Source organism: Genypterus blacodes, unplaced genomic scaffold, assembly GCF_046128005.1.
Source record: "Genypterus blacodes isolate CSIRO-AG114 ecotype Tasmania unplaced genomic scaffold, CSIRO-AGI_Gbla_v1 ptg000308l_1, whole genome shotgun sequence".
Lineage (NCBI taxonomy): Eukaryota > Metazoa > Chordata > Actinopteri > Ophidiiformes > Ophidiidae > Genypterus > Genypterus blacodes.
This window is the reverse complement of record NW_027467097.1, coordinates 46,823-73,958: the sequence shown is the minus strand read 5'-3', so window position 1 is coordinate 73,958 and position 27,136 is coordinate 46,823. Positions and strand designations below refer to the sequence as shown.

At 47.5% G+C, this 27,136-nt stretch overlaps 2 protein-coding genes across 4 annotated transcripts; one reads left to right on the top strand and one right to left on the bottom strand.

The window, feature by feature from the left end:
- The first annotated feature begins 151 nt into the window (after nt 1-151).
- Nucleotides 152-14,895, top strand: tshr (thyroid stimulating hormone receptor). The gene is made up of 10 exons (XM_076137382.1): nt 152-355; nt 4,996-5,067; nt 5,993-6,067; nt 8,234-8,308; nt 8,813-8,887; nt 9,040-9,117; nt 9,237-9,305; nt 10,594-10,671; nt 12,801-12,989; nt 13,446-14,895. Exons 1-10 carry the CDS (start codon nt 183-185, stop codon nt 14,893-14,895), a joined length of 2,334 nt encoding a protein of 777 aa, XP_075993497.1. The 5' UTR covers nt 152-182.
- A 4,859-nt stretch (nt 14,896-19,754) lies between these two features.
- gtf2a1 (general transcription factor IIA, 1) lies at nt 19,755-26,863 on the bottom strand. 3 transcript variants are annotated; one of them, XM_076137383.1, is made up of 10 exons: nt 26,632-26,863; nt 25,011-25,112; nt 24,193-24,373; nt 23,790-23,854; nt 22,536-22,611; nt 22,290-22,420; nt 22,058-22,162; nt 21,470-21,826; nt 21,304-21,393; nt 19,755-20,778 (listed from the first exon to the last, which is right to left on the bottom strand). In XM_076137383.1, the coding sequence occupies exons 1-10, from the start codon at nt 26,659-26,661 to the stop codon at nt 20,671-20,673; spliced, it is 1,245 nt and encodes a 414-aa protein (XP_075993498.1). In that variant the 5' UTR covers nt 26,662-26,863; the 3' UTR covers nt 19,755-20,670. The 3 variants fall into 3 exon arrangements, with proteins under 3 accessions (XP_075993498.1, XP_075993499.1, XP_075993500.1); XM_076137384.1 differs by having other exon boundaries at nt 21,470-21,828; nt 22,078-22,162; XM_076137385.1 differs by lacking the exon at nt 26,632-26,863 and adding an exon at nt 25,293-25,530.
- Between the last annotated feature and the right edge of the window lie 273 nt (nt 26,864-27,136).

Here is a 27,136-nt window from a genome sequence, read left to right as displayed (position 1 = left end):
GGGCCCTGTCAGAAAACTAAGCAATAACCCGTCAGTGCACTTCATCTGCCTCAGACTCAGGATTATGACACAAAAACTACAAATCTAGACTATCACATATATTCATATTATATCTGCAGTTGTGGACACCAAGAGGACAAGGAAAGGAGCCAATTTGAGGATGTTTTGAAGCAACCTCCAGCATGCAGGTGATCAGATGCATGTTTTTGACGCTGCTCAGCCTCCCTGTCAGCTCTGTGCCGGCGGCTGCTGAATACTGCCCGGCCGTGTGCGAGTGCTCTGAGTGGAAGGCTCACACCATCTCCTGCTTTGACATTGATATTCTTCCCAGGTTTCCGGCGAGCACAGAGACGCTGTAAGTAGGCATCTGTAAAAGTCATTCTGCTCTTATTTCATGTATAATGAATGTAAAGTGCTCGGGAAAAATCGTTATAATATCATGAATATTCCCACAGGGGATTACAGACTGTCACTGTGCCTGTTAGTGGGGAGCATTTCACTTTAAATGATTGTTTAGTATTACTGATCTGTCTTAATGTGCTCATTGGGATTCAGGCTATACATAATAAAGATGCAACAGTCTTATTTAAACAGTTTCTTAAATGGATATATAGCCAAATAATATATTGCTGAAAGGGTTGGGAGGGAACATAAATTATCTTCAGATCCAACACAGCATTCATTTCCTTAGCACAGTATTCTTTAAGACAATATGTGGTTGATTATTATTATACATTTTTGCAATTGGATGGACAAGATGTGAAGATTGAGGAATGGAGCGAGAGAAACAGAGGAAGGCAGAGAGATAGAGAGCTGTAGGTTATTGGTCATTGTTGATTTCCTGTCCGTAGATCAACCATCTTAAACGTTTGTATTTTGTTTCTGGGGTTTGTATCTGCAGTTTAAGTTAACATTGACTGATTATTGTTAAGTGAATTTACCAATCTGCCACCTTTTCAACTATAAGAAAATTGACAAAACCCCAGGCAGGCAGCAGCTCAGTTTGATCTGCTGTCTTCCTCCTCGAGACCCCAAAGAATCCCGGAGGCAGACATGATCTAATATTTCAGGATCACCTCAGAAAAAACATAGGCAGGCTTTTACACTTCCTAAATTGCTTAAATACAGGGTGAAAAGTTATGCAACAAAAAGCAGCCAGTTTGCCGTTGCCTTGAGTGATGGAAACTCGTGCCCTTCAGACGGGACGGGATCGACGGCAGATGTGGAAACACGGCACTGGAAGAGATAGAAGGGGTATTTCCATTTAGATCAGCTCGCCTCAGTGATAAGTGAAGTGAACACTGCACCCAGTGAACCTTTGGTTGAGGGATGAAGGATGGAAATAGACACATCAAGAAGAAGAAAGGAGACATCATTCATCCCGAGGAATCTGTTTAGGGCGTCCCATAGGCCCTGTCATATATCAGAGGCTATCCCATCATTCTTGCTGACTATGCATTTAACAAGAAAAGAGAGAGACGCAATGCTACACCCAAGAAGATGAAGGTCTGTGACATCTCACATCTCACCCTCAAAGTCTTACCAGAGGAGCAGTTTTTCATGTTGACAACTGGCTCAACAGGTCACCACAGTACACTGTGTACAAGAGCACAGGCTTACAATGTTAGTACATGATGATGAAGAGAGGATATTTACACTCATCATCATCATCACTGTCAAAAAAAATAACCACCTGCATTCTTATGAATCATTCATAGGGCTTCTCAATCTCTAAATTCAATGCCTCAACAAGTCTCAGAACCTCATCATTAATGTCAGAACAGACTGATGAAAGTGAAGAACATTTAGTGTTTCATCTCAAGTTCATTTTACACCTCAAAGTTTCTAATTCCATATAATTAACACGTCAAACCGAATGTGACACAAGCAGGATATGGAGAGAGCTTTCCACATCATCACTTTGATTCATGATGGATCTCATTCTGTTCTTAGAGTTTACGCCGCCATCCCAGCAGCACCCTTCACGTGTCATTATCTCCTACAAAGTTTATCCAGAGAGAACAGAAAGAGATGAAAGTGCAGCAGCGGATCATCAAAGCCTTCATAAAATACCTGCCATCGAGCAAAATGTTCCAGCAGATGAGGCATGAAGAGGTTTGACTTTGCTGTCATCACACACACAGAGGAAGGAGTGACCCTGTTGTGTCGGGGCCAGTGGGGTCGAGTCCCGCTGACTCAGGCCAGTGCTGCGTTTCACTTCATTATGGCTTTTGGCTGTGTGTGTCTGGGTTGATGTCCCTGCCAAAGAAGTTACGTTTTCACCTGTTTATCAGTCTGAATACCCCACAAACTCCATTAAATCATGAGCACAGGAGGGCCTTGAACCTGTGACCCACACCCGGGATTTCTGCTGCAACTAAGCTTACAAAGTGGAAACTTGATGACTTGATGAAACGCAGAGGGTATTTTGTCAGGATCAAGATATCGATCGAACAGGAAAATAACAAGATAAAGACGACTGTTTGGTTTAATAGCGAGTTGGAAATGACTCAGCAAGACTGGAGGTTTGGGCTCTCAAAGTGCCTTCAAATGCTTCAAATGCTTCTCTCTGTCAAGGTGCTCATTTTGAAAATGTCTCTATTACGAGCCAATGTTCTCTGCTGTGGTTCTGTGGAGGTCGTACCATGTTTGTTAAAAATTTTTCGCCAGAGGAACAAGGATGAAGGAAAGACCTGAATGCAGAGAGAGTGAGAGTGAGAGTGAGAGTGAGAGTGAGAGTGAGAGTGAGAGTGAGAGTGAGAGTGAGAGTGGGAGTGAGAGAGAGTGAGAGAGAGTGAGAGAGAGCATGTGCGGACACTTATAACTTGGAGTTTTTTGTGTGTGTACTTGTGGGAAGTTACTCCATGTGTCACTGAGAGTCAGAGAGGTGGAAAGGAGAGCACAGAGACTCTTCAAAGCCTGCGTAGCGTGACTCCCGTCTGCGTCTGGACCACGCATTCAAATACAATATTTACCTTTTACAGTGCATTTCTCAAACACCCCAATGAAAGAGAGAGAGAGAGAGAGAGAGAGAGAGAGAGAGTAGTTATGATGGTTTCAGTCTACCAATTATGACCTGCAGTCTTTTGAGAGCGTCAGAACTTCTTGGATTAGAGTTTAAACACGTGAACGATCTTTGTCTTCTCTGAACGTCTCGTCTGCTTCAGAGTGAAAGCCCCTAACGTTGTTTCCCTGGATGCTCGCAGAGGAGCGCTGGGATTAATTGTAAAATTAGAAGTAGGACATCGAACATGACGAGCTGTAGCCGAGACGACTGGAAACACTGACAGTTTCCAAGCTATTCATTTGAGCCGATTGGAACGAGAAGTGGAAATAATAACAAATACCTCACATGCGACAACAATTAGCTCACGTGTTTATGAGAAAACAAGCGTCTGCGTAATCCTTTATTAAACTCTAAATGAGAAGAATAGATGCCTCGACCCGTCTTTCCCCGTTTTCCTCTCTCCTTATCCTCACATGACAGCACGAGTATGAGATCAGGACAGAAAAATGAAGTAGAGAAAGTAAGTGAGTCGTTCACATCCAAGCATTTTGATTGAGAACACATTAAAGGATTTCAGGGGAGACTGGAGAATGTGCAGGTTGGGCTCTGCAGAGAAAATGTAACTTGACCTCCTCCGCCAAGTCACCACAAGCTATTACACACCAAAACAAGAGCGAGCACATAGTAAACACCGCCGCCTCGTCAATCCATCGCCCACACTATTAGACATTATGTGGCGTCTCCCCACTTCAAACTCAATTCCTGCCTTGTTTGTTTTCTCAGGTTTCGAACCCCGAAATGACAAATGGAGGGGAGTGATTTCTCTTCTGCCGGCCTTCTCTAGGGGGGAAAATGCACGCTGGTTATTTAGGTTTGAGTGCGACGGCGAAGCGGCACGGCTGTGACGGGGGGACGGGGGTGTTTGGTGTCAGGGATCTGCTCTGTGTCCCTGTGTTTGTTTGAGTTTGTCAAATTGTGTGCGCGGGGTGCCGTGCTCCCGCGTCTACTGACTCACCAACATACACCAACCACCCTTCACCCCCTAGCCTGTGAGAGCGTGATTCAGCCTCACGGGCCAGATCTCAGCCTCTGAATTAGTCTATTGTTCCCCATATATGAACCAAAAGTTTGTAAAGATAGCAACTTTGTGCTTTGTTCTATGGCGAACAGACACACACACACACTCACTGCCAGTTCAGACAAGAGGGGCCTAGAATACAAAGTAACCTCAACAATCACAGCCGCCATCTCAATCGTCTTCTTCTGCTGTTGTGTTGTCTCCCTCTAAACCAACCACCACAAAACCTGAAGTGAAATCAAGGAAAACGAGAGCGGCAAAGCATCTCGTTCGCTTTTCTTTAGAGCAGACAAGTGGTTTAAGTGCCCACAGTGAAGGACCCTTGAAACTAGAGCTGCATGCTTGCACATAGTGGAGAACAGGTCCTCCAAACCCCATGGAACAACAGATGATGCTGAAATAAGATAAGATAAGGAAACCAGTCAATGTCTTAACCTACATCCTTCCTGTTCTCCATAACTTCCAAGTGATCCAAGTACACTTTGGTCTCAGGTTCATGCAGGTCCCATTGTCCGTTTTGGAGAAACATTTGTCCTGAACAGACCCAGACGTTGTTTGATTTGGCTGCCAGCTCAGCTCAGCTCAGGTCCGGTCAGAAACAGATCCATTTGTTTTTGTCTTCCGTGTTCCTAGAAAAGAGGATTTGTTTCACCGTTTGTCTCAAAGATCTCTGTCATCGGATTTTGAATCTCAGGCCCTTTTGACTCTCAGCTGCTGCCCCGTCCACCTTTTCTTCTCTCTCTTCATATTGAACCGCAGACTGGATCTGTACGAGTGTGAAAGCGGATATGGAATATATAGAAACTCAAACGATTTACAAGCCAAAAACATATTATTGCTGAAAGAGAAGAAGCTGCTGTGTCTTGTCCCTTGTCAACTAAGATGTCCACCTTTATGTTCCCTTGACCAGATGGCTTCTGGAGACCCGCCTGTCTACGTTGCCTGCAGACGCCTTCGCCAACATGGTCAACATCTCCATGATGTGAGAAACAAATCATTCCATCATTCCATTCCAGGCTCATCCACTTTAACTGTTATTCAAACATCCACCTGTTGTCTCTCAACTGCTTTGCTTTGATTAAAAGCGGGAAGCTCTCCCAGTCGTGAACTACTCGCCCCCCCCTCCCCCCCTTTCCCTTTTGTCCCCCACCCAAGCAGATGATCTGCTCTCTGTTTAGTATCACGGCCGGCTCCTAATCACAGCTGGAAGCGCTAATGCGTTCCTAGAATAGGAATGTTGGTCCTTGGACCGCAGAAGGGCTCGGGCACCGGCGAGGTATTTGAGCTGAGCCTTTCTGGGTGTGCGGTGGTGATTTTAGGCTCCGTGTCGAGGTAAAATATACACTTGAGCCTTGATCCTCCGTCTCTGAGCCTGGGGTCTGCATCCAAGTCATGCGTGGAAGGAGACGGCAGAAGCCCCGGACGGCCACAAGTGCTCTCGCATCCAGCGTTTCCAGCACCGCCTCCATCCCCTTCCCCAGCTGAAATAATGGACCAACCTGATTGAAAACAAATAAAACGGCACTAAGTGTGTGTCAGAGATTCTGGATTCCAAACTGTTTTTCATTTTGTTAACCTTAAGTGTAAGTAAACAGAACGTACATGATTCACAGTGCAGATACGCTCCTTTGGTTAAAGGCCGGCCCGTTTATTTTATGAAGAGTTTGGAACGTAGTTGTTGCAAAGTAAAAACAAATGTGAGCCGAGTGACTGATGGCTGTAATGAATCTGTGGGTGCATACCTGTGAAATGACTGTGGGGGCTGTGGCTAAGGTGGGCTGATAAATGAAAGGGGGGTCTCATCTCATGTTTCACCTTCTCTTCATGTCACACAGTTCAACAATTCTTTGACTCTGGCAGCGCTCACGTCTCTGTGCCTCTTTACAAGCTTTGTTTACTTCTCCTAGATATATATCAGTGGACGTGACTCTGGAGAGGTTGGAGAGGCACTCATTCTCCAGCCTGAGGAAAATCACACACATGTGAGTAACTCAAGAACAAGGCGCCATATTGATCTCCATCGATCGGGCCGCTGTGTTTGCTCTCCGGAGAGAGAGAGAGAGCCATTACTGCACTTGGCCCGCAGCAAAGGAAGCCAGGAAGGAACGTGTTAGAGGGCGACTTCTGTTACCTGCTCCGATCACTCCTCATCAAAGGCCGGTTTCCCCTTAATATCCACAAAGGAGATTACAAAATTACATCTGAGCGTGTGAGTGAGATGAGAATCCAGGACTTTACAGTATAATCTGGTTGATTTGGCCCGTAGTTACTGGAAAGGAGACAGGCGTAATAACAACGTCGGAGCGCAGAGGCTAAGCAGGAGCCCGTGTTTGGCCTCTCTCACGCCGAGGCGGCTCGGCGAGGCAGGATGGACTCTCCTCTCAATTATAGGAGAGAGATTTATGGGCGAGCTTTCAGGGGGGACCGCACAGAACGCCGCCCAACACTTCATATATCAACCAGCCGCACTTTGTTCCTGCTTAACATCATCACACTTTTACATTTTTAATTACCGCGTTCAAACACTGACGCTGCGGCCCTGCGAGACGGAAACAACGAAGGGATACGCAAATTAATTTGGTGTGATCTACTCATTGATCTCCCGTTCTTAATTATCTCTCCTTTAGTTGTCGTGTCTTATTCCAGAGAACAAACCTCAGAGAGAAACATCAATACGAGCCACCAGCAGCTAAAGGTCATATCTGTTTTCTGGGGCCGTTTTTCTGGATCTTCGGGGGCCTGCCGGCGGTGCGGTGCCATACATCAGATAATGGCGTCTCTCTCAGGTTTCCTTCAGGGTCAGACGCAAATTAATGCCCCGCTTCCTGTTGGCTGCTCGGGGGCCGACAGCAGCTGTGGATCCTTCACGTGCAAGCAGGGCTGCAGCTGGGGCGCCGCAGTCTGAGGGGCTGGGGGCGGGGGGGACATGAATGTCAAGAATTCCGAGCATTTTACCCAAAGTTAAGTTATGTGAATGTTTACAACCAAAATATCCATCTAAGTATTTGTATAGGTCTCACTACTTACATGCTGTCTAACATCATTGGCAAACAAAGAAAAGAGCGCCACCTAGTGAAACCGGTTGAAACTTAGATAAGCAAATACTCACAGCCTTAAAGGGGCATTTAGAAATATACATTGTCAAAGTAATAAGGTTAAAGAAATAAACAAATTCAGCAAAAGGACCAAAATCTGCAAATTCCTCAGTGTTGCAGCTCTGCAGGTCGATTGCTTCACATCGTGCCGACTCGAACCCTTTTCCCTTGTGGCTCAGATAAACAAAACCCGATCTTTGCCGGGAGAGCCGATACTGTACGCCTGTCTGGCTGGTTTGGTACCGGTTCAATACAGTTTAGGTCGGATTCACTGAGCTGCGGAAAATCACAAAATGTGCCAGCGTCTAAAGTTTGAACGTCTTATTAGGGAAAAGAAATGTGTGTCAAAAATACAGATCCGAGTCAAGTCAGGAGCCTGCAGGACGGTTTTACTACAACCTCAAGCACTTCAGACCAACATATACTGTACATCTATACAGATATATACTGTATATGTATGTGATAACACAGAATGACTCCATAATATTCCGTACACTGGTCTAGTTTTTACTCAGCAACTCTCAGGAGATGAAACCCTCACACCTGCAGGCTTCCTTTGGCCCAAACACGTGTGTCTGGTGAGTTGAATGCGGTTTCCCAGGTGTCTGAAGAGGAGCCAGGACAGGTCCAGGCCCGGCCCTGTACAAAGCAGAGTCAACACGCTAATGAAACACTAATTGGTCTTTACTTCCGGCGTTGGCTGTCTGTACTGAGAGTTTTCTCTCTCTCTCTCTCTCTCTCTCTCTCTCTCTCTCTGGCATTTACATTGCCCTCTCCTGTCGGCAGGATTGGAGACCACACAATACGTGTTGGTGTGCGAATCCCCTTGTGTGTGACTTTCATATTGGCTGCGAAGCACGACACTGACCTTTAACAAACTCAGCTTGTGTAAATCCAAGCATGTGCCAGTAAATATCAATGTCTGAATATTCTCCCCTGTGACTCAACAATGTAATGGAAGTAATCACTCTGCCCACGGTTAGTCATGGCAGCGAGAGCGAGCAAAGTGGCTTGAAGCTTATGTTCTCGTCTCACATCTATTTTGTCTTTCAGAGAAATTCGGAATGCCAAGAGACTCGTCTACATCGACCCGGGAGCTTTTAAGAATCTCCCCAACCTGAAGTACCTGTGAGCACTCTTCACTGTTATTCCTCATCATCGTGTACAGTATGTGTGTGTCAGTATGGGTGAGAGTGAGTCAGGCTTCACTGGAGTTTGGCTCCAGCTGGACGCACAAACTGACCGTCTCTGTTAGAAATCAATGTGTTTGGGCTGAAAGATGTCAGTCCCAATGTAAAGTTTGACTCATTGATACTAACTCTTGGGTGTTGTTTTCCTTCCAGAAGGTCAAAACTGAGTGTTTTGTCCTGACGTGACACTGACTGTTGTAAATGTTCCCTAAACTGCAAGTCTATTATTAAATGTCCATCAACCGTTAAATGAATTTGTCAGTGTTACGCAACACGATGCAGTGGTCTGTGTTCAGGAGTGAAGCTGACAGATTTTTCAAGCCGTCTTTGCAACTTTTTTCCTTGTTTTCGTGATTATTTTACGTTATTTATAGTCCTATGAATCATCATGGTTATAATAAGGAGATTACATGTATGCAGCCTGAGTTTCTGTGCCGTTCAGGGGGATTTTCAACACCGGCATCACCGTCTTCCCTGACCTGAGCAGCATCCATTCTAATGACATGAACTTCATACTGTAAGTGGCAACATGCTAATCAATGTTTCCTAATAAACTGAGCTGCAGTCACAAAATCCTCTTCACGTCGCCGTATTGTCATTTCTCATCCATGCACCACATTCTGCTACGTTCAGATGAAATGTATTCATCTCATTTCTCTTTCTCTGTAGGGAAATTGTCGATCACCCCTACATCACTGAGATCCCACCCAACGCTTTCCACGGCATCACCAACGACTTGCTGACAGTGTGAGCTATACACACACACACACACACACACAAACACACTCGATACATAGGTAGATCGCTTCACATGAACAATGTTTTCTTGATGATGTCATGTAAAGGTTGCCATTGTTTCATTCCAGGATGCTGTACGGGAACGGATTCACCGAAATCCAGCACTACGCCTTCAATGGGACCAAGCTAGACGAAGTGTACGTTCTGAGTATTTGGGATAATCCGTCTCTCAATGTTTCATTCATTTGTTGAGCCTTCACAGTTGCGGTCATTCCCATCAAACCCGTCTACATATAAGCCGACGGAGCAGCGAGTCAGGATTATTGAGGGAGCAACAGTCTGATATAAATTCCATCAATTTGTGCGTCTCACTTTGCATTTTAGCCTTAATCGTACAGAGAAAAACTGGAGCAGAGCACGAGAGGAAACGCACCGACCGATTAATCAACACTGTCACATTTTATAATCACAGCTCTGTTGCTTTTGTATTTCGTTCAAGGGTTTTATGCTACACTTGATGAGTTTCCACAGTTTTCTCGCTAAATCCATTTCGCGAGTCCTTGTTATTCTCTCGTAGCCGGCGTGAGATTTTTCATGCAACACTCAAAATCAGTCGACTTAGAGGCCTGACATTTCTCCCGACATTAGGTTGCTCAGTATTTTGCCTGGATTAAAGCGTTCCTGACATCTGGCAAGTGTATATTCTTACTCCAAATTGCACTACAAAAGCAGCTGGGTCTCCACCGGCCTTCTCAAATGTACCAAAAGAGGGCCTAACCCCAGCTCTTGATTAGAAAGCTGCAGTTCTCAAGGGAAAGGAAAATTCCAAATGTGGGTACCAGGAAGTCCGCAGTAAGACACTCTCTTGACACGGTAACCTTCCCAGACTTTTCTATTTTAGTTCGATAAGAGGTAACAGGTAAAGCATCGCAACTTCTTCTTCTCTGATTTTATCACCGCTCTCGTCCCAAACCTGCATAGTCAGGATATGAGGTGTTAATGATGTTAATCGAAGCCCCCCTCTCCTCTTTTACAACTCCTACACACGACCCAGGTCCTCATAAGAGCCTAATTAAACGGTTGGTGGGTGACTGTAGAGAGTCTTACCACAGGGGTGTTTGTGTTGGCCCCCGCCGCGCTCTGAGGGGAGAATTGATCCCAGCGCAGGCCGACCAAGACAAACAGGCCCCTCACAGGTCTATTATCCTTATTAGATTTAAGGGATTCTGGGGGACGTGTAGTGAGGGTGCACCGTGTAAGGAGTACGCCATTCCATCTTACGCTCTCTAATTTGAATCAACAACACGACTAAAAACCTTTTCTGTCATGTTTCACCCCCCGAAATGAGAGAAAATAAACACGGGGAATGTGTGAGTGATGAGGTTTGGGAAAATATTATGCCACGCTCCGGCTCCGGCAGCCTGATTGAAAGGTGAAGTATAACTTTTCCCCCTAATAAACTGAAATTTGTGCTTTCCTGTCCAGCTACCTTCACAGAAATAAGTATTTGACCAAGATGGATGAAAAGGCCTTCGCAGGGACCGTCAGCGGCCCCATGCTCCTGTAAGTACCTGACGAGGCGACACGTTCCCTCACCCACATGCAGTTAAGCCTTGAATCTTAACCGGTTCAGCCGCAGTCACTGATGCCGCTCACATCGACACGGAGAAGGGACGAGTCTGTGGAATGTGAAGTAGCTCGGGCAGACTGACCAAACCGTAGAAGCACACATTATCTGCTCACTAGTGGCCACATACATACAGATCTGTGGCTGGTTGTTTCTGTCCATTGGTTCTCAAACTGTGGTGGTTCGTCGTTCTAATCTCAGAGCGATTATATCCTATAAAGAGGGGGAATGGCACAAGATTTCATTGGCATACAAACTAGGCACTGACAAAGGTTATGATTAGCAACTTGTCACCCGGATTCTCCAAAATAAAGCCTCAGCATGGCCGTGCACCATGAGGGAATATAGCTTCTCCTTTTATACTACATTTCAAAAATCCCCAAGTCTAATTACATTATTAACACAATATCAAGTGTCGATGTCCTCAGTCACGATGTGCAGATGGAGTGAGAAACAGGTCTGGGAAAACGTCTAGCGTATCGTCAAAGAGTACAAAATGATTCCGGAACAGCTGTGTGGATGAAATCAAACACAGATTGTGTGCGAGAGGAAGAAAGTTCGGATGTGTCTCAGAGAAGGTCGCCCTTCCTCAAAACCCTTTTTAAAACTCACTCCCCCCGCTCCAATTTCTGAGGCGTCTGGTGCCAAAATCCTTCACCAAACCTGTGGAGCTGCTGGGTATCTGGTGTCTGCAGGTCCTCTTCCTCTGTTCCACTGAGGAACAAGTCCCGAGTGAGGTCACCTCTATTAGGTCATGAGCTAAACATCTGGCGGTGACAACATCAGCTCAATGTCATGAGGTCTGTGCAGCTTCTTTTTTTTTTTTTTTTACAGTCTTACACAATGCATCCCACCAGGGGAGAGGAGGGCAGAGGACAACGCAGCGCTGAGAGCAAATGGGACTAAAAAGCTGTTGAGCTCTTAACAAATATGTGATTAATGTGTTTTTTGGCTTGGGGTTCTTCTATTTTAATCAAATTGCGCTGTTGATACAATGATTTAGAAATACACGGGGTTAGGAAACAAGCTAAAAGAGCACTTGGCCTTCATTTGGCCCTTGTAAGGGGGTCCAGGTCCTGTGCTGCGTATACGGGAATGTGGCGATAATGGGATCGCTCAGGATGCCGGCGATATTGTCAGCCCTCTGTCCCGATGAGGTCGATCTGGCACGAGCTTGTCGACTGAGCGCGAGGAATACCTCACATAATTGTTTAAAGATGATGGAGTGTAGAAGCTCACCGTCTGAAACAGATGGAGGGACGACGGCGTAGAGGCGCTCCGGTCTCAGCACGTCTACGTCCACAGAAGTTAGACCAACACGGCTGAATTACACTTAAACACTCAAGTCTGTTCACTGGCAGAATACGTGGAAATCCTCATTACATCCTGTTAGAAATCCATAAATTGAGTGTCCCGTGAAAAATAGTGCACCTCTCTTGCACCTCCTTCTGATGGAGTCTGACTGGGAAATTGGCTACAGACAAAAACAACGCAGAGACGGAGCTCAGCCTTCCTCAGAGCAGTTGCCATAAATTCACCTTCAGGTTGTTCTTACAGACTGCTGCTTTAAAGTTCAGTTCTAATGCTTTTATACTTCTGTAAGGCCCATTTTAGGAAGGCAGATCTCAAAAGTTCCACTCCAATCATAATGAGCTCTCTATTAAACTTAACGGTGGAGTAATATTTGATATTTTCTGTCTGTGTTCTCCCTTCTGATGAATTCAGGAACCTGCAGCCACAAAGTCAAATTCATTTAATTTGGCTTTAACCATCCACTGTGGTCAGTATCATGTATAACTTCCCTGTCTGTCTGGAGGGCTGAAAAAGAATTTGATTCACTGCACACTTTTCAATTATTATTATTTGATCTGTGGTGTGAAGTTAAATCAGTCAGATCTCAATCGAGTCTAACATCCTCAACGGAGACACTCAGGTCAGAAAATCTCTGCAGAAAATCTTAAATCAGTGTTATTCGTCCAACAAGAGCAAATCTGCGAAGGTGTGTGTGAAAACACACACACCTTCAACTCAGTAACATCTTAAAACCGTTCCTTCTGTCCTACAGAGACGTGTCCCAGACCGCCATCACCTCCCTGCCTGCTGCCGGCATGGAGTCTGTGCGGGAGCTGATGGCGCGGGACGCCTGGGCTCTGAAGAAACTCCCCCCCATTAAGACCTTCAAGCACCTCACCACCGCCGACCTCACCTACCCCAGCCACTGCTGCGGCTTCAAGAACCTGAAGAAGAAACGAGGGTACCATTCTCTACTTATCAAATGTACTTGCAAGAGTTCTAATAAGACAATTTTTTAATTCTGAGAGATGTGAGAGGAAGTGAATCCGGTGATACACTTGATGACTTTTGTAAACACAAGCAGCTGCTCTCACACACTTACACTGTGTATGTGATGTTATTAAAGGATGATGTGCCAGTGAGTGGGGCAGCCACACTTACATGCTGTGGCTCTTGGCAGGGATTGAACCAATGCTCTGACGTGTTTACCTATAGCTTCTTACAGTGATGCCATAATGAGTGTTACTCGTTGCTGTTATTGTAGGAAGAAGGCTGAGCCAGACAAATAACAACTCTGTCCAAACTGGATTTATAAATGATTTGATTGTGCGAGGATGTACTTGAGCAGTCGAGCCTGTCTAAGTTTTGAGTCCCTTCCTGCTTGACCGTGAGCTGTCCGTGTGTCTGTGCGTTTCAGCTTCTTGGAGTATATCATCTGCAACCTCACTGCCGTCTACGACCAGCATCACAAGCGCTTGGTGGGGCCTCTCCAGATGCCGTCGCTCCAAGGAGACATCGTGGTGGAACCGGTCCCAGACGACGAGCCAAACCTCAAAGAGAGCCAACAGGACTGGAGGAGAGGCGACTTCCACGGCAGCCTTCACTATCACGCCTACTTCGGGGGCCAGCCGGACGATGATGTGGGTTTCGGAGAGACCCTCAAGAATCCCCAGGAGGACACCAGCCAAGACTTAGACAGTCGTTACGACTACGTGGTGTGTGAGGACGGAGAGGAGGTGGTGTGTTCACCGGTGCCCGACGAGTTCAACCCTTGCGAGGACATCATGGGCTTTGGTTTCCTGCGAGTGTCCGTGTGGTTTGTGAGCTTGCTGGCTGTCCTGGGAAACGTGGTGGTCCTGGTGGTTCTGCTCACCAGCCACTACAAGCTCTCCGTCTCCCGCTTCCTCATGTGCCACCTGGCCTTCGCTGATCTGTGCATGGGAATTTATCTCCTCCTCATCGCCTCTGTAGACCTGCACACACGAGCCGAGTATTTCAACCACGCCATCGACTGGCAGACGGGCCCCGGTTGTGGGCTGGCAGGGTTTTTCACGGTCTTTGCCAGTGAGCTTTCCGTCTACACGCTGACGGTGATCACCCTGGAGAGGTGGTACGCTATCACGTTTGCCATGCGGCTCGATCGGAAGCTACGTCTGCCCCACGCGGCGGCCGTGATGCTAGGCGGCTGGATCTTCTGCCTCCTCCTGGCCCTGCTCCCACTGGTTGGGGTGAGCAGTTACCAGAAGGTCAGCATCTGCCTCCCAATGGACACCCAGTCCAGAATGTCTCAGGTCTACATCATTTCAGTGCTGATCCTGAACATCCTGGCCTTTTTGGTCATCTGCGCTTGCTATTTCAAGATCTACTGCGCAGTGCATAATCCTCACTACCATTCAGGCTCCAAGGACACAAACATTGCCAAAAGAATGGCGGTTCTCATCTTCACTGACTTCTTGTGCATGGCGCCCATCTCCTTCTACGCCATGTCGGCCGTGCTGGACCGGCCGCTCATCACTGTCTCCAACTCCAAGATTTTGCTGGTGCTCTTCTACCCGCTGAATTCCTGTGCCAACCCGTTCCTCTACGCCATTTTCACCAAGGCCTTCAGGGGGGACATCTTCATCCTCCTCAGTAAGGTAGGCTTATGCCAGAGACAAGCGCAGCTCTTTCGAGGCCAGACAGTCTCCTCGAAGGGCAGCAGCGGGACATGTCCAGGCCGTAAGGACAAGGATAAGGTTAGGAAAGGAGGAGGAGGGGTCGGGGGACAGGAGGTGCCCATCCACCTGCGCGAGTGCTCTGGACATACCTACCACCAACCTGTCAGCCAGCAGACCAGCCCTGAGGAGAGCCAGAGCCTGAACACGTGAGCCAAGAACACCAGCCTGGATGTGGCGCAGCAGGACCAGCGAAGGTGGGCGAGCACGAGGCCTTAAAGTGTTTGTGGACAGGACCTGTTTGGATATTTAACAGAGAGCCCCGGGATTCTGTAACCGCTTCAGTTTTCAGGCCAAGTTCAGCTGTTTTTGCTATTTCAGTCCTGATGATTTTCTGGTTCCAGTCACAGAATATCACGTGTCGCTGAAATATAAGCTCGTCTTCATTTCACTTACACTCCCTTGTGTTGTGAGGGACCGCAGCTAGAATAGAACAGACATCACTATGGGGACAAAGACACATACTCCAACATACACACATAACTCCAAGGGAATTGATTAACTCGCATTTATCAGCATGTTTAATTGTAAGTGAAGGTTATTCTAATTAGCTATGTCGAGTCTAATGAGAACTCAGATACCAGGAAACTAAACATTTCCGTTTCCAGTAAGTGTGATAAGATATTACTGGAGCGTTCTATTTATACGGTACATGGTTACTGTATTCAAGGACAGCCTGCTGGCCCAGGGCAGTGTGCAGTGGAAACCTTGTCCAGAGAAACACAAAAGCATCGCAGTTCTCCGACTTATCAATACCTCTGGATAGTTTCTGTAGATTAATCTATAAAGTAGGACAGTGGCAGGGATTTAATGCAGTTTTCAAGGTTGGACAAATCAAAATAAGGACAAAATGTGTTATGTAGAGAATAAATGATCACATCAGCAGAGTGAGTGAGAGAGAGTTTGGTTGTGTGAGTGTTTTTACAGAGGAAGAGGATTATTTCAAACTGTACGTTTATGTGCTTTATACCTGCGCCAAATTTGATGTATCACTTTCATAGATTCATAAAACATTCTTCTGCCTTTTCTGCTTCTGTTTATTGTCAGTTTTGTTTTGTGTTACCAAATACTGTTGCTTCCAATTACTGCGCATAATCCAACCAAACACAGTTGGCAGATCCTCGTCTCCTGAGCGCAAGCGGTCGGATTACAAAAGCAAACACGAGATACGTTGCGATTATGAGCAATTGTCTATAAATGACAGACAGGTATGATAATCACAAATACATTCTGCTGAAGCCTCTGCTCTCCTTTGGAATGTCATGGTTGTTTTTCTTGCATAATGGTGAGATTTTTCCACCCTCTTACGGAAACGAGTGACTTATACAATCAGGGGAGATAGCTTTGCCTTTGCCGGGAGAGCTTAAAGCAAATACAGCTGAGACACGTGCGAGCTGTGCTGCCTTAACTTGTGTGATACGGAGCTATTAGGAGTTAAAGGACACGCTCTGCCAATGGCAGATTAACATCTGGTTAGCATTTCATCTGCTGGGTGACATTTTTTTTCAAGGAAACATAGAGATGAAGTGGGGAACATTCCAGGAAAGAGGGATCATTTCAGACCATTTTTTAATTTTGCTTGCAAAGCCTCTGTGGAGATACGAGACCGCAGCCGCATTAACATTCAGTTTGGAAAATATAAAGGAACATTCCCAACTGTACGATACATCACCCTAATCCATTCTCGGAGGCATCAGTGTGTTTGAAATGGTTGAAACCTCAAAATTGGAGGGATTTCTAGACTTAGGGGTGAAAAAAATCAAGAGTGGCATCTGCTCGCTGTTTCACAACTGACTCACACGAAAAACATTCCTCACAGGCTAACAAGACTCAGAATCATCTGGAGCCCAGTGTTTTCCACAGCTCTATGTCCGTCTCCTTCAATCATACATTGATCAAATATTCAGTGTATAGACCCTGTAAATGCAAAGCAAACAGAGCCGCTCCACTATGTCCTTCCTGCCACTTCAGAGGATTTGCAGTTCGTGTTTAGTTTTCCTGAGTGTCTGAATGTCCACGTTGATCAAGTCGGTCGTCATTGCATGCAGATTTGGTGGACGCACACACACCTGCACACCACCTCCAACTGGGTCAAATGTTACTGAAGTTTAGTCTTAAGTTTACTTTGAGAGTTTACGTACAGAGAAAACTAAGAGAGAAGTGTAAAAAGAGTTCTGGACCAACCGATGGACAGACTTGATTGAGACTTGGACTGGATTTATTTGGACATACTTCCCCTCACTAGTTCTCAGGCCCGCCTGATCATTCCTCCTCTGCTATTTCAAAATAAACCCAGCGCTGAGCCACTCCTCAAATAAGCAGGGCAGGACCCGGCCATGCATCTCTAAGTTTACTGGACTTGAATATCAGTGGGAAACAAATCACAGGAGCAAACTGAGAGAGAAAGGGAGGAAGAGGAGTTCAGGGACCTTTCTTTTTTTTAAGTCTGCCAGGCGGCTCAGAGTAGCCTTGCTCGCTCAAGGGAGGTCAAAACCTTCAAGTAGTCATCCAGCTCTCGTCCCTGAAACAGAAAATTGCTGCATTTACGCCGTCATTCCTTATGTCGTTCCACAGTCGAGCAGACAAGGACTTTGCTCTTGAAGTTCAAGTTCCTTATCTCCCTTTTAGAAAACTCAAGTGCTAGAGTGAAACGCAGAGTCGAGGCCGCTGAGAGAAGAATTAGTTTCTGTGATTCTTGAAGCAGCTCCACTTCATCTGTATATTATATTGTTCCCATTCACCCAACAAGTCTAATCTATACAGTAGAATAAGGATCCAATGATGTCATTAGGAACCCAAACTCCACACAGAGTGGGATTCAAACCCACGACCTCTTGCTGTGCGCCGACAAAGCTACCCAGTACGTCACCCCGCATCAGATTCAGTCTACTGTAAAAAGCAAAAGATAATGAAGGAAAAAGCAGCAAATGAGGAATCTACATTAGAGACGAATAGAGGCTCTTTGTCCCGAACGCCGTCAAGATCATATTTTTTTGAGTCCGTTGAGATTGACCAAAGGGGAGCGTCTACGTGCCACAGCCAGACGGCGTAGCTACTGCATTCCACCGGGGCAGAAGAACTCCACACCGCCACGATCCTGATTGGCAGTCAGGGTCGGTTAGCTGGTAAGCAGAGAAAGCTCAGAGTCGAAGTTAGACATCTCCAGGGTCTCATTACGAGTCTCCTTCGCCAGTTCGTACTCTTAAAGCGCGAGTGCCCGGGAGTAGCAGGAGGGCCCACTTCATCAGCAGCAGCCAGGGACACATTCTTCCTCCACCGAGGTCTACTGAAGGCTGAATAAGTCTTTGTGAGGCCGTGATGTGTGGGAGAAGTGACAGCCCGCCTCAAATCCGTTTACAATCAAGAGCTCAAATCTCCCTGTAGTTTGAGATTGGCCCTTTAATCCCAGACAGCACCACACCTTTATCACGTAATTACCCGCCAGGAAATGTGCAGGGATTCTATCAGTTTGGGTAGGAATGAGCGAGAAGAAGAAGAAGAGAACGCCCATGCGGTTAAAACCCGACAACCTTTTCAAATGCTGGGATTATCCAGCTTGCAAGTGGAAATAGAGACGGACTGACGCTGATTCTGCTCCTCAGATCAGATGGAGGGGTTAATAATAGACTATGGACATGAAGATAAAAGGTTGTCATCATTTTTTCAGCAGTAGCGAAAGCTGGGGCCGAAGAAACCAAAGCAGACAAGAGTCAAAATCACCTTTAGAAGACAAAAGTATTAATCAGCCTTCCGGGTTCAGTTTCCAATCTTTACTTTAATTTAGAAAATTAAATGAGTGATACGAACATTTTCTCAATTATCTGAACAGCAGGTAGAACACACAACAGAACAAGTAAAATGCCAAAAAATACATTTTTAATAGACATCCTCTTCAAAAAAGCTCACCTATTATTATGTGAACGCAGAAATGAAATCCAAAAAAAGGCACACAGAAGAAGAAGAAGAAGAAGAAGAAGAAGCAACGATAAGAACATAAAACAACCAAGCGTGGACTCGACTGATTCGAAAGACTTCACATCTGTGGATCGTGACTGAACGCTGGAGAGACGGTGATTTAAGTTGAAATATGGGGAAACCACTTGGCAAAGGGTTCAATTTTCCTTTTTAGAGCGACAGACTTCTGACAGCTTTACTGGGAAAGAGATTCTGCTGTGTAATCACTGATAGACAACAAATCTGGACACTTCTGTCTCTTTCCAGCTGGACCGGTGCATCTTTGGTGCCGTCGTGATTTCTGTAACAACGTCTTTATTTCAAATGGCTGAAAGAGGGGCAGGGGGAGGGGCTTAAAAACAAACTGCAGAGAAACCCTCCGGCCTCGCTTTGATAGAAAACATTTTCATTTAAAAGTGAGGAATAAAATGAGGAGGCGAGGCTGACGAGGGGGGGGTTTGGAACGTCACGCGTGTGTGAAGCCTCGCCCGGCCGACAGAAAGGAAAGAATAAAGGAACACTTATGAGATCTAAGAGCACAGTTTGGCTTTCCAACCTTTCAAAAATAGAACATTTCATGAACTTTCAGGAATAAATAGAAAAAGGAACGCCGCCCCGTCTCTACACAGAAAAAAAAAGCCCAAAAAACATTACAATCTCGTATTTTACTGTCGCCATGGAGATTATGCAGGTGTGCAACGAGAAAGAAACTCGGGCTGATAAAACTTTTCAGAGAAACAAAACCAGACGCCAACACACACACTCACCACATGCCTGTACACTCTCAGACACACACACACACACACGCTCTCACACAGGCAGACAAACACGCTGACTATTGATTATTTTGACTGATTCACGACACACTGATAAACTTGACAGTGCAAAAATGTTCCGACGGCTGCAGAGAACTAAATCAAGAGCAACAGGATCACACACACACACCAACAGGACGAGCTCTCCAACAATCTGTACACTTCTACACACAACCCCCCAGGGCTGGATCCACATTTTCCTTTTTCTGTGTGTGTGTGTGTGTGTGTGTGTGTGTGTGTGTGTGTGTGTGTGTGTGTGTGTGTGTGTGTGTGTGTGTGTGTGTGTGTGTGTGTGTGTGTGTGTGTGTGTGTTAAAGACAGACCGAAGCGTCGGCTGAAGGGGGAAAGAAACCCAACTATGATGCTTTTTGTAATTAATGGGATTTTTTAGTTTTTTTGTTGCCTTCTTTTGCTTTTATCCTTCAAACACATTTTAAAATGTTAAAAACTGAACATGAGGCGATTAAACTACATAAAACACTCTTCTTCTTCCTCTGGAGTATCAAACACATGAACGGAGACGATTAAGACTCCGGAACAAAAAGTAGAAGCCAAACATAAAAAGTAAGATTGTGGCCCAAACTAAAGGCAGCAGAGCCGGACTGGTGGCACTGAGAGAGGACTCTGACTCTGAACAGACAGGAGTCCGTCCAGGCAGCCGACTCCAGTGCATCATGACGGTGTGTGTGTTTGATCTAAAAGGGAGAAGGGGGCGGGGTTACGCTCCTAGTGACCCCCAGAGCCCCCGTGGGTCGGCTCACTCTGGTCCACTTCACCTGTACGGATGTGAGATGCAGAGAATTTCAATGCAAATGATTTTGCGCGGAGGTTTGGGGGCGAAGAAGAGGAAAGAAAAAAAGAGGAAGGACGCTCCGTTTGGGACGCCGACGACATCGCCGCTTCAACCGCGCTCCCCCCCCCCGCCCTGGGAGGTTTCTCGTCTCGCCGCAGTTCCTCCGGTCGTCCCGGACAACATCCAGGCTTTGACCGTCAGGATCAGTCAGAGTTCTCTTAAGAAGTAGTTTTCCTGAAATGAATCCAGTCACAGGATATGGAAGGATATTGAAGTGTCTGTTAACTGGATAGAAGGAGTTTGAGTTCCTGCTCCTGTTTCCTTTTTGTCTATTTCCTCTCTCTCCCTCCCTCTCTTCTTCTTCCTTCACCACTCGGCGTCCCCGGTGGCTTTGGAGAAGACGTAATCCCTCCCGTTTAGATTCATGATGCCGTCCTTTAGGTGGAATTTCCATTTGTTCTTACTTCTGTGGATCTGCAGGGGAGCAAGGAGAGGAAGTGAGAGAGGAAGGAGAGGAAGTGAGAGGAGGAGAGGAAGTGAGAGAGAGGAAGGAGAGGAAGTGAGAGGAGGAGAGGAAGTGAGAGAGAGGAAGGAGAGGAAGTGAGAGAGGAAGGAGAGGAAGTGAGAGAGCAAGGAGAGGAAGTGAGAGAGGAAGGAGAGGAAGTGAGAGGAGGAGAGGAAGTGAGAGAGAGGAAGGAGAGGAAGTGAGAGGAGGAGAGGAAGTGAGAGAGAGGAAGGAGAGGAAGTGAGAGAGGAAGGAGAGGAAGTGAGAGAGCAAGGAGAGGAAGTGAGAGAGGAAGGAGAGAGCAAGGAGAGCAAGGAGAGGAAGTGAGAGAGGAAGGAGAGAGCAAGGAGAGGAAGTGAGAGCCGTGGGGGCAGGGGGAGACAGCTCGGGGTGTGTGTGTGTGTGTGTGTGTGTGTGTGTGTGTGTGTGTGTGTGTGTGTGTGTGTGTGTGTGTGTGTGTGTGTGTGTGTGTGTGTGTGTGAGGCCTTCCTCACCTTGTCATACTGGCACACCACTACATTCTCCGTGTCAAACAGCTCCTGGTCCTCTTCGTCGCTCACGTCGTCTTCACTGTTCAGAGGCTCCTGATGGACACACAAAGGGATCAGCGCACAAATCTGAGCTCCTTCATCCACATCACGTACGTACACGCGTCCTCACCTCCTCCACCTGTCCGTCCTCTCCCCCGTCCTTGTCCTTCTCCTCCTCCTCGTCTTCATCGTACTCCTCCTCCTCATCCTCGTCCTCCTCTGAGGACGTGTCCCCGGTTCCGTCCACCTGCAGCATCATGGGCGGCTGCTGCTGCTGTTGCTGCTGCTGCTGCTGCTGCTGCTGGGCTTGGGCCGCCTGAGGAGCAGCCATGCCCTGGACCTGCTGGACCTGCTGGACCTGCTGGACCTGCTGGACCTGCTGGACTTGCTGGACCTGCTGGACCTGCTGGACTTGCTGGACTTGCTGGACCTGCTGGACCTGAGCCGTCGCCTGGCCGGCCTGCTGCGCCATGGTTGCCTGCATCACCTGGAGAGAGGAGAGCAGGGACGTCAGGGCGATGCTACATTAGGCAGGACGGAAGGTTCACTAGTGAGGACTGAGCGTCTCTGAGGGGGTCGCGGGGTGCGGGGGGTCGGGGGGTCAGGCGTTCTCAACAAAGAGTGAAATATGGTTAAAAAGACAGCAGAGATTTAAAGTTGACTTGTAAACTTCAGGTGAAGTCATAGATCAGCTTTAAGGGGACAGACGGGTTCTGACCGGTGTGTTGCCCTGGATCTTGTTTCCTGACGCTAGAACGATCTGCTGCGGCTGGATGATGACTCCTGCCTGCTGGGGGAGGCCTCCCTGGAGAGGAGCCAGGACCTGAGCACACAGGAGGAGGAGGAGGGAGGAGGAAGGAGGAGTTAACATCTGAGCCTCACACCGGCACAATAACACAAAGACACTATGACACCATGGAGGAGTGAAGGAGGAGTAAGGAGGAGCTCACCTGCTGTATGACCGGAGCCTGCACACCGCCCGGCTGCATCTGCTGCTGCAGGAGGATCTGCTGCTGAGGCTGCTGGATGAAGTACTGAGCCCCGTTTGGCCCCCGGACCACCTGCAGGATCTGACCTGGGACTGCAGAGGAGAGCAGAGAAGGTTCAAGACTAAAAGCTTTCTGAGTAAAGAGCCGTCCAGCTGAGGAGGAGTGTGTGTGGAGTGTGTGGCGTGTTGTGAGATCTGTTGTGTGTACCTGAGCTGGCGAAGAGCTGCTGGTATGGGGTGACCCCTGTGGGCAGAGCCAGGGTTGCTGCGGTGGCTGCTGCACTCTAGAGGAGGAGAGGAGAACACACACACACACACACACACACACACACACACACACACACACAGGGTGAGGAGAGGCTGAGGGGCCGGCTTCCTGGCTCACACACACATGCGCAATTATTAATTCATGACAAAATAATGCATCTGACTCCGGCCTGAAATGGAAGTTTGAAGGAATCAGCTGTGAGGGTTCAGAGAAGATCAACCACAGCCATATTTACAACTTTCATCATAACTCCAGACTTGGATGATTACAGAGAACCTTATTTCAGATCAAGCAGTAAAGAGCTTAAGAGCTTAGGTAATGAAAGCAGATGAAGCTGATATGAGTGTGAGTGTGTGTGTGTGTGTGTGTGTGTGTGTGTATGTGTGTGTGTGTGTGTGTCTCAGCAGTGATCCGGCCCGTTTGCTGGGGTTGAGATGGAAAAGAACAACAAAGGCTCGCGGTTGAACAGAGGAAGTGCAAAAGGAAGGTAGACGCGGCCTTGCAGGAGAGCGGCGGATGAGAGGAGAACGGTGCGTGCGGCGTGGACGTGTGCGTGGGACGCGGCGAGGGAGCGTGTGAGAGATGAGCTGCTGTGATCTCATCCAGAGCCTATGGACCTCGCTGAGCTACTCCCCAGGGGGCCTCCTGCCGCTCTGCATCTCCTCCTCCTCCTCCTCCTCCTCCTCCTCCTCCTGCTGCTGCTGCTGCTGCTCCATCTTTGATCGCACGCACATCTTTATCTGACTCGCTTCTCTTTAGACGGTGAAACGACGCGCTGAGAGGAAACTAGTCTGGGAGCTCTGCGTTCTGAGGCGTGGTTAAGATTCTGCTGGTGTGCCGACATTTCTAGGGCCTTGGACTTTGGGGTCATGTGTCTGATCAGAAACGTTCCCACCCCAGCATCACCAGGAGCCGTTATGCTGAGCAGGCAGTTCGCTTTCCCCTGTGTGTGTGTGTGTGTGTGTGTGTGTGTGTGTGTGTGTGTGTGTGTGTGTGTGTGTGTGTGTGTTTGCATGCAGCGCCCTGATCAGCAGCGCCCTGACATCGGGCCAATCGCCATTCTGCCTGGAGTGCAGCGGCACCAGGGCCCGGTGGGTAAACCAGATGAAGCGAGGCGATATAATGTGATTTAAAGGAGGTGAAGTGTGTGTGTGTGTGTGTGTGTGTGTGTGTGTGTGTATGTGTGTGACTCACCATCCCTGTGGCACTCATGTGCTGCAGGATCTTAGAATCCTGAACAATGACTTGCTGCTGCGGCGCTACGGAGGGAAAACAAAAGATCAACCGGTGATACAGAATCTATAAACATCCCACACGTTTGGTGAAGGAGTTTTATCTGCTACTTTAATTATTTAAGAGTTATTCAAAGCCATATATAAAGCTACTCATTACTTTCTAAAGAATTTCTGCCTAATGTGGAATTCAATCATTTCCCACAGCATACCTGAGATGAACCCTCACACACACACACACACACACACACACACACACACACACACACACACACACACACACACACACACACACACACACACACACACACACACACACACACACACACACACACACACACACACACACACCCCTGCAGACTCACCTTGCTGCTGCGGGATGACTTGCTGGGGCTGTGTGGGATGGGAGACCTGCTGGACATGGTGGACCTGGGCCTGCTGCTGCTGTTGCTGCTGCTGCTGCTGCGCCGCCGCTTGCAGAGCCGCCTGCTCCTCGGTGTGGAAGCCCTCCACAGCCTTGGACTGCATCAGCTTGTTCTCCCACAGCTAAAGGAGCAGAGACGGAGGTTACACACGGGTTATTCTGCTGTGGTTTAGTCAAAAGAATCAATGTTGAATGAAGTGAAAGAACAGGACGGCGTGCAACACGAGCCAGGAGAGGAATCTAAGGCTGTAACACGGAGCAGGGCTGTGAAGGAACAACAAGAGGGTCTGTGAAGAAGAGAAGTGAGTGATTTTCAACACAAGGATGCAGCTCCTGGTGTTCCTGAGAGGCAGGGGAGCGCTGCAGGTGAACGCCACTGAGCCACTTTCAGTCTCTGCCACGGAGCTTAAGGCGAGCAAAAGTTCAAACTTGTTCTGCTCTTGCTCAGGGGCCGTATTGATCAGACAAACTTCAACAGGCAGCAGCCAATGAGGGACAAGGTGGAAAGGAAAACTTGTATTTCTGCCTCCTGTGCTGTCGTCATTGTTGGGAATCGTTGTCAACACTTCCCGCTGTTCCTAATCTCTAAGGAGGTATACTGGTTCTTCTGCTTAGGTATCAACAGAATAAACACTTAAGACCGTTATCTTATATTGTAACACCTTCATAGAGACGATAAGGCCAAACAGGCATTCCTCAACACACACACACACACAGGCGTTTAATGTCCAGGAGACAATGTGAGGAAGGGACACTCACCGTCTTCAGCTCCAGGAGGACCTGCTCATCCACGCCCTCGTCCAGGAACAGCTCCCTCACATCGTTGATCACATCCTCAATCACAGTCTTGTATAGTTTAGGCTACAGGGAAGAAGTCGCACAACAAAGCATTCATGTTACACACATCATAAACAACATAGATTCAATGTGGGGGAGACTGAAATGTGCAACAGTGGAAGAGAGCCAAGTGAAGTTTGCCAATATATCTGTGGTTAAAACCAGTTAAATAGCATAAAAGATAATATTATGGCCTTGTGTGACCTATATGAGCTGTAAACATGTCGGGTTCCGCCCTGTAATGCTTCATGCAGTGTAACCACACGGCCTCGGCTTGTTATTCTGCCCTCGTCTATGGCGGAACGCGGCTGCTGTCATTTCTACCGCAGGCGACACCGGAGCGACGCGAAGCCGAGCAACGCGGGTCTCCTCGCCGCTGCATCGAATCTCCTGCCCCCGCCCGGTGTCCGCAGCACGGCCCTCGGTCTCCGGCTGCCTGCCTCCCTCCCTCCCTCCCTCCGTCCTCCCCCCGGCCCGTCTGCTCCTCCACTATTTAAAGCTCAATCTGGTGTTTATATGTAGAGCCGGTGACGTAGCGTCGAGTAGCACCTTCCCATCCCGGGCAGTCTATATTAGAGAGCCAATATGGCGGTATAAAACCGAGCGGCGCAAAGGAGGAGGGCCACTAAGCACACGGAGGGGAGACGTGGAAGCCATTTTACGGAGCGGCGAACGGCGCGTCCGACAACCACGGAACGTAGAGTGTTTTAGGGCGAAGTGAGGTGGATTTTTCCTCCGTTTTGCGAGTTATTAGTGTTCGGTTTGCGCTAAGCGTCGTGGCCGGGCCGCCGGGGAGCCGTGTGGCCGCCATGAGATGGGTGAATGTGGGGGTTTGGGACAGCTGCCGTGCCTGCTCGGTCGTGGAATGGTGGACAATGATGAGGCGGCGGCGGCGGACTGAACGTGTGCGGTTGTTCGGCTAATGGAGGCTTTAATCGGCCAGATATCTGATTAATTCTTCCGCAGTGGGAGATGAGAAGGTGCTTTGCGTACATCTGTATTTGTAAATATACGAAATAAAACGATGTTACTTACGTTGCTGTCTCTCCCCGACACGACTCATTTGTCCCCCACACACAATGAATCCAACTTTGGTATTTTAAATAATCGTAAAGAAATTTAAATTAATCCTAAAAATCAAGTTAGCTCTTCTTACATCAACTCCAAAAGTCAATGAGAGCAACATTCCCACCAACTAGACAAAAGTCGTGGAAGATCCTGACACAACTCCATAGAACCTATAAACCCTACCAACATCTAACTTTAACAAAACTACAAATACTAGTTATTTTCTGAATTGGAGCCATTTTCAGCTGCTGTGATCGCTCATCCTGACCAGGTGTTCATCTCTAAGATCCCTCTAGTTTCGAAAACTGATTAAGATGGCCGATTGAATGAGCATATTTTGATTTTTTTATTTGATAAAGCAGTGTAGTGCAAAAAAAGAGAATCGTCTATTGTGCTAAATAAATCCAACTCGACAGCTTTGCTTTAACTTTACCCCCATTTCCCCCACTGACAATCCTTAGAGATTGAGCCTTACCACTGGGTTCGAGTTAGCCGAGCTCGCCATTATACGCGTAGTGTAAGAACCACACGAAAAAAGGGGCGAGAAATAGAGCCAAAAATAACCAAAAACAGGTTAAAACAGCTGGGAACGAATGTTTAAAACAGCCGGCATCACTTTTGTAAATAAAACACAGTTTCTGCGGTCTTATTTACAATCCCGGGCTGCGACTCCCCAGCCGTCCTCCGTCCGTCGTTGTCCTGCTTTATATACTGAGCGATGGAGCTGCGAGTGCGCGAGACATAGGGCAGGGTCAAAGCGCACATATCGCGAGAGTGTGACGACGGCGACAGTTTGAATCTGTAGAAGCCGCGGTGGCAGCTGGGAAATGTAGTATTGTAGTTCATCCGTGCTGACATATGCGCTTCCCCATTCACAAACCGTTAAAATGCTAATGAAAAACAGAATATTGATAGTTATTGATAAGCTTTACGTTTGTTATTGAGCAGTCAGATGTCCTCATCTCATGGATCCTGTTCAT